General features: G+C 37.6%; 1 protein-coding gene across 12 annotated transcripts in view; it reads right to left on the minus strand.

Moving 5' to 3' along the window:
* Positions 1-12,500, minus strand: part of prkag2a (protein kinase, AMP-activated, gamma 2 non-catalytic subunit a) — a 125,369-nt gene that overhangs the window by 78,220 nt on the left and 34,649 nt on the right. For 3 of the 12 annotated variants that reach the window (XR_015524564.1, XR_015524565.1, XM_087308842.1), the window contains exon 1: positions 1,492-1,932. The exons of 7 other annotated variants lie outside the window; for them this stretch is intronic. Coding sequence is in view for 2 of the 5 variants with exons in the window: in XM_087308842.1 (XP_087164968.1) it covers positions 1,492-1,591 (100 nt within the window). In the remaining 3 variants the exon portion in view is untranslated. 12 annotated transcript variants of the gene reach the window in all.

Raw genomic sequence — 12,500 nt, forward strand, 5'->3', positions numbered from 1 at the left:
CATTCATTCGTTCGTTTTCTTGTTGGCTTAGTCCCTTTATTAATCCGGGGTCGCCACAGCGGAATGAACCACCAACTTATCCAGCAAGTTTTTACGCAGCGGATGCCCTTCCAGCCGCAACCCATCTCTGGGAAACATCCACACACACATTCACACACACTCTCATACACTAAGGATAATTTAGCCTACCCAATTCACCTGTACCGCATGTCTTTGGACTGTGGGGGAAACCGGAGCACCCGGAGGAAACCCACGCGAAGCCACGCGAACATGCAAACTCCACACAGAAACGCCAACTGAGCCGAGGTTCAAACCAGCGACCCAGCGACCTTCTTGCTGTGAGGCGAACGTGCTACCCACTGCGCCACTGCCTCGCCCCAATTTATAATTATTAAATTAAATAGATAATTACCTATAGATATTATATCATATCATCTGCGTACTTGATAAGTGTCAGATTTTCATCGTCAAAAGTTATATCATTTATAAAAATAGAAAATAAGCTTGGTGATAAAACACATCCTTGAGGAAGGCCAGTATTTAACACCACATTCTCAGACTTTACCATTAACTATGCTGTCGTGGACCCCGCAAGAAACTATTGATCCACAAAACAAGCGTTTGGTGTACTTGCAAATCTTTCAATCGCTTCAAAATAATATCTAAATTCACTGTATTAAAGGCAGAGGAGAAATTCATAAATAAGATCCTAATACAGGAATCTGCCATGTCCAAATATTTCCCATAGAGGTAAAGTTGGTTTTATATTTGCACATTCAGACTTTCCCCTTAATAATATCATTTCTTTAAAGTATTATTTCCAAACTCCAAATAGCGAAATCATATTAGCAGCCAATGACTATCAAAGTACAACAATGTTCACAGTAAAATAAACAGTGTTAATGTTGTTTTCAAGTCATACTTGCTAATTCCGATCGAATATTCAAAGTAACATGGTAAACAATATAGAGACTTCTAAATGAACGAATGTGCGAATATAAAACCAACTTTACCTCTATATATTTCCCAGCCTTATCTATCAGAGTGAGGCTGGCATCTGATAGATATGGCTGGGAAATATTTGGGCTTTTTGCACTTTTATTCTTCCTGAAACAAATAATTCAACCTTGAAATAAATAAATAAATAAATGTAATATATTAAATAAATGTATTTATAGTTTTTATTTTAGATATTATTATGATTTGAGGTTATTAAGGTATTTCTGTACTTTCATGACCAATTAATTTAGCAATATAAGATCATTTGGTGTAACTCTATATTAAAACCTAAATATTTAACTGCAAATATTTAAAAAAAACCTATTGTTTACTTTTACTCTTGTATTTAATACATTAGTTTTGTTAGCTGTGGTATGCTAGAATGTCAAAATTACCAAAACAAAACACCATCACATAGAGAAACACATGTAAATAAATGGCATGACGCTATGAAAAATACTGCAGCACATTAAGTCTTAACTGGCATCTTACTGGTTCTGAGGAGGCCGTGCGGCTCTGATTGCCGTCTTCCAGTCCGTCCTTCTTGGTCCTTCCGTTTTTTAGCTCCCCTCAGGCTGCTGAAGCGTTTCATGGGTGCCAACGGAGAGCAGAGCAGCTCATGCCGAACACACAGATGATTTAGCTGGATCTCTTCAGTTACTGCCAGACCCTGGATCACTATCACCCAATCAATACACCAGTGTCTTCAAGTGTTACTCCAGTCTCTTCAAGTAAAGTCCTTACTCCAGAGTTCTTCAGTTTCTTCCTTTAATTCCCCCTGTTGTTTCTGTTTCAATGGACGGCCGGCTGCAGACTGTCAAGTGCAGCTGTGTGTGAGTGTGAGTGTCAGTGTGTGTGTATGTGTGTGTGAATACAAGCCTTTAAAACCGCATGTGTGACAGAGAGAATGTAAAAGGATACCAATCCATGCTTGGTTTGGAAATGCTGGTGATTGGCCAATCAATGGTAAGCCCCGCCTGTTCATGAATATTTAATATCCTTGCACATGTGCTGTGCATCTGCATGAGGGAACTTTTTTGTTTATTCAATGGATGTTTATAAGCAGACAAAATAAATCCAGATAAGTAGAAATGTTATCAGATATTTTAATAAGAATTCAGACGTTGTTAAAATAAATTGTCAGACGCTATAAAAGGAAACCAAGCCATTTTTGTTGAATGGATTTTTAACAGGATACTGAATAAATACAGATATGAAGAAACAGAATCAGACATTTTAACCTTACAGAAACTGATTTTTTTTTTTTTTAATTGTAAGACACTATAAATAGAAACCAACCTATCTTTGGTCAGGAACTGCTGGTAATTGGACAAACAGCAGAAAGCACCGCCCACTCATGAATATTAAATATATGCGTATCGAGTGCTGTGCATCTTCATGAGGTTTTTGTTTGTTTGTTTGTTTCACATATTTTAGTAGACGGAATAAAAGAAAACATAAAAGTATACCGAAACTAAGCTTGTGATTTGATGTGGTCATTTCAGATCAGTTAATTCAGTTGTCCCGAATTAAGAGTCAGTTGATTTTAATAAAATCTTATTAAGGCAAGGACAAAAAAGTAATCAGGAGACCATAAAACAGGATTTATCCTTTCCAAATACCTTGCCAAACTGAAATGAATTCAGCACAGTGGGAGAACATTCCTGTTAAATGCTTATTTTCTCTTTGCTTATTAGTAGTTCAAGCATCCCTAATATTATGTTCATCTCCTGTGTTCAGGTATGCATTAAATAAAATTCCTTCATTAATTAATTTCCTTCGGCTTAGTCCCTTTATTCATCAGGGGTCGCCACAGCGGAATAAACCGCCAACTTATTCAGCATATGTTTTACGCATTGGATGCCCCTCCAGCCACAACCCAGTACTGGGAAACACCCATACACTCTCACATTCACACACACTCATACACTACAAACAATTTAGTTTATTCAATTTACCTATAGCACATGTGTTTGGACTGTGGGGGAAACCGGAGCACCCGGAGGACACCCACGCGAACGCGGGGAGAACATGCAAACTGTGATCGAACCAGTGACCTTCTTGCTGTGAGATGACAGTGCTAACCACTGAGCCACCGTGCCACTCTAAAATAAAATTGTATAACATAACATTCTGTTTTAAACCATGTTCTCATAAAACAGAATGTGCAGAGGCACACAAAGTATGCTGAATAAATAATTTAAACAAGTAATACAAAATAATTTAAATAAATAATAAGTTAATAAATAAAGTAAAACTGAATATATTAACCATTTTTAAATGTTTTTAATTGTCGTAACATTTTAAAAAGTTAATCTTTAACCTACAGAAACATTCATTTATAGAATTTTGATTAAACTAGTTTAGTCTTTAAAAAATCAATAAGAAATAGCTAATGATAAACAAAATTAAGTAATGGCAAAACTAGAATGAACATGCTGAGTAATCTTTAAAAAACTATTCAAAAAAACACCTTTTTTCCTGAAGCACTATTTCTCCCAGCTTTTTTTCCCCAGTTGCCAAGAAATCAAGATCAGCACTCATAACTGTCTTATTTTAGTCCAATCACAGAGCAGGGTGGGATGGCAATAGGGATGCAACTATTAACCGATTTCGCTATTAACCGAGTTTTAATTAATCATGGTTAATTAATCATAAAAGCTTCTCTACACCACGTTGCTAGACGGACGAAATCTGCTGTATTCAACCAAAGTTATGCCAACTGTGCCCTAGTTTAAATTTCCGAATTTACACAAAGCGCAGGTACACTGGTTTAAAGGCTGGTTTTAACTACGGCTGAGGCAATTAACTAAGGGCCATTCACATATCCTGAGTTTTTTTTTCGCGCAAGTTCATTATTTCCAATGTGGGTTGCCCGTAAGCTTTCCAGGCATGCATTGTTGAAAGAATGCCGCGAATGCACTGCGAGTCACGTGGCAGCAACTGACCGGTCAGCTTCATACTTTTATGGATTATACACATTTCTACCCAACGAGAGAAAAAATGCAAAAGGAAAATACCAAACAATTGCTGATCAAAAGTGGGCAGCACGTTGGCGCAGTGTGTAGCGCAATCGCCTCACAGCAAGTAGGTTACTAGTTTGAGCCCCGGCTGGGCCAGTTGGTGTTTATGTGTAGAGTTTGAAGGATCTTCCTGTGTTCACATGGGTTTCCTCCAGGTGCTCCAGTATTCAATTCAAATCACCTTTATTTGTATAGCGCTTTTACAATGTAGATTGTGTCAAAGCAGCTTCACATAAAAGGTCATAGTAAATTGGAACAGTGTAGTTCAGTTTTTTAGTGCTTAAGTTCAGTTCAGCTCAGTTTAGTGTGGTTTAATAATCAGTACTGAGAGTCTAGACACTGGAGAGCAAATCCATCGATGCACAGCTCTACAGATCCCAAACCATGCAAGCTAGTGGCGACAGCGGAGAGGGAAAAAAACTTCACCAATTGGAGAAAGTGAAGAAAAAAAACCTGGAAAGGAACTCAGTTGGGCACGACCATTTTATTTCTCCGCTGGCCAAACGTCTTGTGCAGAGCTGCAGTCTCAGCGGCAGAGGCTGGAAGCTGGGCCTCAATGAAGACTCGTCTGTCCCTGAGGGCGTCACAGGAATCAGTCTCATGCTCTCCACTCCTCCATGACCACTACAGCAGCTGCTCAGGATACGGCCTGGTCCAGGATATGGAAACCTTGGGATCAACTCGTCTTTGGTCTTTTATCAATCAGTGACTCTGCATAGTCTGAAGGCCTCGGGATGAGTATCCCCAGGTGGAAATGGAGAATGGAGTATCCCCCACAATGTGCTCCGGCTTCCCCCACAAGTTTCCCCCTGGATAAGTTGGCAGTCCATTCCACTGTGGTGACCCCAGATTAATAAAGGGACTAAGCCGAAGAAAATGAGTGAATGAATGAGTTGTTTAAAACTGCCTTTCAGATAGAGGTACAGCAACCTTTTACTACATTTGTTCTCTTTAAAAGAGAAATACATGAGAACATGCAAACTCCACACAGAAATGCACATCTGACCCAGCCTTGGCTCGAACCAGTGACCTTCTTGCTGTGGGGCGACAGTGCTACCCACTGCACCATCAGTAATCTTCTAATTATATTTCTTAGTAACTTATTGTTCATAGCTTGATTTTAATTGTACAACCAAAATCTATAATTGTTGCATCCTTAGTGGGCACATACCACTCACAAAATGTAGCAACATTCTGTTTTTAAAGTTACAGCATCAACAAAAACATCAAACACAGCAATGAAAAATAAAATTTTCTCACAATTTTAGTCAAATAATTCATAAAAGTTACTAATAAAACTAGTGGTAGACACATAATACTTGACCCTTTTGTAGTGTGTGATATATAAACAAAATCTTATTGTTTTGAATCATTAATGCCACGTTGTTGCTAGCACTTAAACTTGTAAGCAATGCTACTTCATTAAGCTTTAAAAATGTTCCTGCATTATTTATTAACACTGTATGTTTGTCAGCTCTTCTCTGCAATTTTAACCCGACCCTTACTTAAAACAGACAATCAACATAACACAGCGAATCTACATCTCCAAAATAATACCCAGGCGAAACTCAATATCTGGGTCAAAATTCAAAGAACACAAAAACTACCTCACCAGCAATCACTTAAACTAATGACTTCATGTCCTGAAGCTAATTGGCATCAACATCTGATCACCCCCTGCTTTCTGTACCATCATAAACAAATCATTCTCTGTCACTGCACCAAATTAATCACCTAATAGTGGGTAAAGTCACACTGCCAGGCTCCGCGCCAACAGGTCCTTGCGTAAGCAGAATTAGATGGGCTTTGAGTAATGACCTCTCGTTTTCCAAACCCTCCTTGTCAGGGGCTCTTTGGGTCCCACTAAGCGCTTCTAAAGATGTTCATTTGGGCAAAAAAAGTGCCTTTGGTGGGAATCAGGCAGTTAATCCCTTCAAAATCCACTGTACTTTGACCGTCAAGGTTAGCATGACACTGCAAAGAACAAGGTGTTGGTTTTTAAGACAGAAATGCTGGAGCAACTGACAGAGATGCAGAAATATAAAGACTTTTCTTATATCTAGGTTAGCATACATGCTCTGTTGAATGCACTGCCTTTTTTAGTACCCTTTTTTGATCATCATGTGCTCAATGCAAGAATGATTTACCTTTTTAGTTAAAGTTTTACGTAGAGTTGTGAGATTTATTCAGAATTTGCCTCAAAACAAATTTGTCTATTGTTTTTGTTGTCTTCAGTAGTTAATTTTTTTAGAATATTTTGTCCTCAATGTTCTTTTTGAAGATAATTAAATGACTGAACTTTAATAATCGAGCAGATAAATTACATCAATTAAAGACCATCCCAAAATGAGTCAATAAAATGGGACTTTCCTATACATTAGTATTGAGAGACTACACTGTAAAAAAATCTCTTAATTAACAGTTATTAAAGTTATTATTTACAGTTGTAAATTGCATTATAGCACCTTGATCTTTTCTCTGTCGACTTTTGATGTTGAAAATTCAACTCTACAGTTTAACAAAGTGACTTTATTGACATTTTAGTAGTTTGAAATAATATAATGGATAAGAAATATATACTGAGAAATAAATCTGTAAACTAACAGAAAATGTACTGGCAGCTTATTACAAGGTTTCTGTAGAGTAATATACAACACCAACCCAGACAATATATCACTTTAAACTATTAAAAATGTTAATAAAAAATGACAACAGCCAGCAGCTAGCTCTCTGCAACTCTCACATGGTTGCCCACTGAAGTTAAGCAGGGCAGTGCCCGGTCATTAGCTGGATGGGAGACCACATGAGAAATCTAGGTTGCTGCTGGAAGTAGTGTTAGTGAGACCAGCAGGGGGGGTGTGGGTCCTAACGCCCCAGTAAAGTGAATGGGACTCTATCCTTTAAGTGAGCATTATCTTAGGGATCAGACGTTAAACCAAGGTCCTGACTTTCTGTGGTCCCAGGATGTCCTTCGAAAAAGAATAGTCATCCTGGTCAAATTTACCCACTGGCCTCTGTCCATCATGGCCTCCTAACCATCCTTAAATTGGCTTCATCAATCTGTCTCCTCTCCACCAATCAGCTGGTGTGTGGAGTGCGGTCTGGCACAAATTGGCTGCTGTCGCACACTGGTGGTGGATGAGGAGACCCCCCCCCCCCCATGTGTAAAGTGCTTTGAGTGTCCAGAAAAGCCCTCTATAAATGTAAGGAATAATTATTATATTATTATAAAAGTCACTTTTTTCTCAACATTTTTTGGTAAAAAGTCGTTAGAAAAAAGATCAAGATCTCATAATGCAATTCAAAAGCATAAATTAAAGGGAAGAGATATTAAAATAAAAAAAAAAAATTGAATCAAGGAAAACTGATTATTTACGTATATTTTTTCATAACACCGTGTTAATGTATATTTAGAAGTATTGCATGAGGAACAAGTGATGGAAATGACAAATTTCAAATAAAAATTCATTGCTTCGTTAAAAAGAAGAAGTTTTTATCGTCGCTTTTGGTTGGTTTTGGACTTATAATAATGGAAGATGGAAACGCATTTGCTCTGATCTAATGAACATTACTGTCACGATCACCAGCAATCCAGGCTTGCAGACTGTTGGTAAACATGCACTTTCACCTGGACTACAATCCAGTCACCATATGAACTACAAATCCTGTCATGCACCTCACACACCTGTTCCAGTTCTTCATTGATTACACACACACAACTGGGAGCTGCTCAAGGATCGATTACTCAGATTATATAGACTTCTCACTTTGTCACACACATTGCTGAGTCTTGTTGGTTTATACCCTGTAAAATCACAAAGCATTATTTTTTCTTTGCTGCCTGCACTGACCATTTGCCTGTTACCCGCCTTTTGGATTACCTGTATGTACCCATTTGCTCCTGTGTTTGACCATTGCCTGCCTGACAAATCTCATAATAAACTGCATGTGGATTCTCACCTCCTCTGTCCAGTGTCCATCATTACAGATACATCCATGTGACTAATCAACTGTTGATGATGCCTTGTTTACTTTTGGTTACTAGGTTACCAATACTACAGTCAGCCTCTCTAACAACTTGACGCAAATCACTAAATTCGCATTTGGGATTTCTATTTTTTTTGTCACTTCACTTCAAAAAGATTTGTTTCACGTTAGGATGAAAACCCGCTTTGATATTTATTAATAAATAGAATCACTGTAAACAGTTTTTACTTAATGAAAATTATTTCCCCATCCCACTTCCAATCATATAAAAGTATAACAGTTTGCGTTTGTGCCTATTTATTCATTTTTTCTCAGTTGTCAATTCATTATGTCAAGTGACAAAAATAAATAACACAAACCTGAACTTGTTCAAATACTACCCATTTTTAATTGAGAATGCTGCCCATCCCACGTACTGCAGTTTGTACGACAAGACCAAACTCCATTAGAGTCCATTGTGAGCTGCTTGTTCAGTGTGTTGTGAATTCGCTGCCTACATTGTGTGGAGCATTCTAGACCAGTCACTTCAGAGGTTGTATTTCAGCTGGCCAAGGCCTCTTGTGTAAGTAGCAGACAGCAAGGCTGATTGTGTCCATCAGCGAGCACTGAGCTGCTCTTCTATGGTGTCAGGCCTGGAAAAGCCTTCCCACTGCCTGATTTAATAAGCTTTTATGTGAGAGAGCAGTGCCAAGTCACTGGAAATCTAAGAATGAAGTTGTTCTTTTGCCACAGGTCACCTTGTGCTCTTGGAGTCAATCCAGATTCACTGTTCCAGGTTGCAGCCTTTGAAACATCAGAAAAAGGTCAGGTTTTGGTCTATTAAAGGTCGACTAAAGTGTATTGAAATTCACAGCTTTGTTTGATGTGTGCTGCAATTTAAATTCCAACATGAAGACAGGGTGGGGCATACTGAGCAGCTCCTCCCCCTTTTAAAAAACAGGAGTTACTGAGTACTCGGATGAGATTTTGAAGTGAGCATCCAATGGACACTTTAATATCCCATGAGGTCACTTGAGAGAATTTAAGCCAGTTGATGTTGTTACAGTAGGTCAAGTGATGATGACAAACAGCAGATGTAGTAATTCTGAATTCCATTTACATACTCATATTCATACAATACCTTATTAATAGCCATGAAGTAAAATCAAGTGTAGTACCTACTCAAGTAGTAGTATGCAATTTCAGAAGCAGCTACAGTCTGTAATATCAATGCTGAATCTAACTGACCATTTCTCGCCATACAGGTTCATCGACTGCAGTTTGTAGGTAAAATCAATGCTATATGGGGCAGTGTGATGCCCTAAATTTGTGTACTGACGTATAACAACACAAAACAAATTAACAGCATCTACTATTTGTAATTGTATCAGATTTCAAAGGAGTTTGCCTTGCCTGTCTGTCTCTATATAGGCGACTTTTATATTGTGGTTTGTTTGCTCAGAAGTTTAGTTAATATGGTGTTGTACTTATGATGCAGAGCACTCAAGTTTAAGTCTGATGAAGCAGGGTACCACAAAAAAAAGATACAAAAAAGTTCAATATAGGTAATAAATTCTCTTACATATGCTTCTGAAAACACTATTGGTTGGGTTTAGTCATAGCTTTAGGTCAGTGGTGATCTGTACATGAAAACATACCCTAAGTAACAGATTTTACATTCACAAAAATGTAGACATCTAGTGGATTTGTCATCTGAAACGTACCAAGTTCATTCCTTTTGTTGGAAATGAGAAAGTCCAAGTTTTTAATACTTTTATCTTCTAATTGCAAGTTGTGTCTGTGTGTTTTTTTAGCACATTAGCTTATATAAAACTGACTAACATATTTATACTAGCACATCAAAAATTAGGGCTGCACAATATACACAACACAACATCGGTAACACAATGTGCAAATCCGCAATATTCACATCGCAGAATCTGCAATGTCAGCTCAGTTTAAGTTCAGTTATAGCTTATGCATCCATATGGTAGACCAGAAACCATATTGTGAAGTTCATTCATTAATTTTCCTTCGGCTTAGGCCCCTATTTATCAGGGGTTACCACAGTAAAATGATCAGCATATGTTTTTCACAGCGGATGCCTTTCCAGCCGCAACCCAGTACTGGGAAACACCCATACACTCTCGAATTCACACAAACTCAAACACTAAGGCCAATTTAGTTCATCCAATTAGTGGATTTGAACCAAAACCATTTGTGTTTTAAAAATTATAACATTTTAAGATTAATTGGTCAGGGTTCAACTCTAAGGATTTTTTCTACTCAGGCCAGTGGTTCAGATTTTTACTTGCCCTGTGCAAATTTTCACTGGACCCACTAAACAAAAGATGCTATTAGCTATTACTTAGCCACATACAATACTTTAAATAATGTTTCAAAAGCAAAACATAATTGAGTTTGGAGTCAGTTTTAATAATTAAAAAAAAAATTTAAGGAAAATTATTCAGTTCATCAAGTTCCTTCCTTAAAACTGCTTTCTAAATAAAATTATTATTTCAGACATTATTGCTTTTATTACTATTACCATTATTAATAATAATAACAATTACAATTAATATTAGAGTGATTTCTGAAGGATCATGTGACTCTGAAGACTGGAGTAATGAAGGTGAAAATTCATCTTTTAAATCACTGGAATAAATGATTAAATTAAATGATAAACTACTTTTAAATAGTTTTTTATAGTTCAAAAACATAACACAATTTTACAATTTGTACTGTATTTATGATGAAATAAATGCAGCCTTGGTGAGCAGGAGAAGCTTCTTTTAAAATATTTAACAATCATACTGACCCCAAACTTTTGAGCAGTTGTATATATAATATTTTATTAGTGAAAATGTGCACTTTAATTTTGGACACCCACAGACATCTTCACCAAATAAAAATCAGAGAGGTTAGACTCTCTCATACAGAGCCTCATTTCAGTTGTCAAGTTTTGTAAAAATCTATCTATTAAATTAATCAATCTATTACAGAAACGTTGGCTAGAATTATGCATTATAGACTTAAATTATAGAGAGCAACAACAGATGAACAGAGACTGCATCAGATCATGAAGCAGATCAATGTTAATCTTTCTTTTGAGCTGTCAGTAAGGAATGACATCACGCCCTGCTCATCATTCTGTCTTCGTATAGCCGTATATATGGCTATTACACAATCATAATGCACTGTGATATAGCCTGGGTTGTTAGTTCGTTGGGCAGTTTTGTTTTCCCACTACAATCGATCAGCTCAATCGAGCAGAGACCATCTCATTCAGGCATTCTCAGACCGATTGATTCGGCGCGGATCCGAGCGCGATTGCTGGACTCACATACATGTCAAACAAACCACGTTAACCGCGGGGAAACGAGACAGATTCAGAAACAAATGCCTATGTGTGAAAGCACCCCAAGATGTATTTGCATGCAATTGACAGACAGTGGCAGCCAAACTGTTGTTACAAGGCAGTACTGGCCCGAGCGCCTTGCACGCTGGCCCCGGGCCATCGAACAGTCCTTATTGGCAAGCCCTGTTAGTTATTTTTCAATCAAGAAAGACTATGAAGTTTTGCTCTTTTACATTTGATTATTTACTATTTATGTCCGTATATATGATTTATTTATTATTTATGTCCTGTACCTGAATGCAGTTAGAATCGTTCCAAAAAAAAACTTAAAACACTATATATTAATTTTGTGGAGATTATTTGTCATACAAACTCATCCCAATCATTATTATTATATAATATTAAATTATGATTTTTTTGCAAATAGAGCTATACAAATCATCAGGTGAAATTATATTCACATTGCAAAATATTTGGCAGAAAAGCAAAACACCGCAGTGTGAGTTTTTTCCAATATCTTGCAGCCCTATAAAGAATTATATCAAACTTACATATCAGTTTTAATAAGTTCTCAATTGTTGTCAGTGTGAAATCTTCGAGACACATTCACAGACTCTTCCCAAATAAGGATATGGCCATGCTGTATCTTTTGACAGGAAGTGATGTGCAAACATGGCGGTTTTGTGTAAATACTCAGGTCCTCAGATGTGGTGATGAACAAGATTCCCAGATAAGGCCTGAACGAGGGTAAGGCGTGCACTGACCCAGCCGCAGCACCCAGACATTCCTGCAGCATTATCTAGATGTTATCCAGATGTGTGGTTCAACTTTAGAAAGTTAAAAATGGCACAAAAGACGTCAGAGGGATTTGACCAACATCACCATCATCACTGTCAATAAGCATATCGTTTCATTAGTTTCTAGCAATTACAAAAGATTCATGATTTAAATAATAATAATGGGGCAACGCAGTGGCTCAGTGGTTAGCATTGTCGCCTCACAGCAAGAAGGTCACTGGTTCGAGTCTCGGCTGGGCCAGCTGGCATTTCTGTTAGGCGTCTGCATATTCTCACAGTGTTCGTGTCGGTTTCCTACGGGTGCTCCGGTTTCCCCCACAGTCCAAAGACATGCACTATAGCTGATTTAAATAAGTT

Source organism: Danio rerio, chromosome 24 (genome assembly GCF_052040795.2).
Source record: "Danio rerio strain M-AB ecotype USA chromosome 24, GRCz13ab, whole genome shotgun sequence".
NCBI classification, from domain to species: Eukaryota; Metazoa; Chordata; class Actinopteri; order Cypriniformes; family Danionidae; genus Danio; species Danio rerio.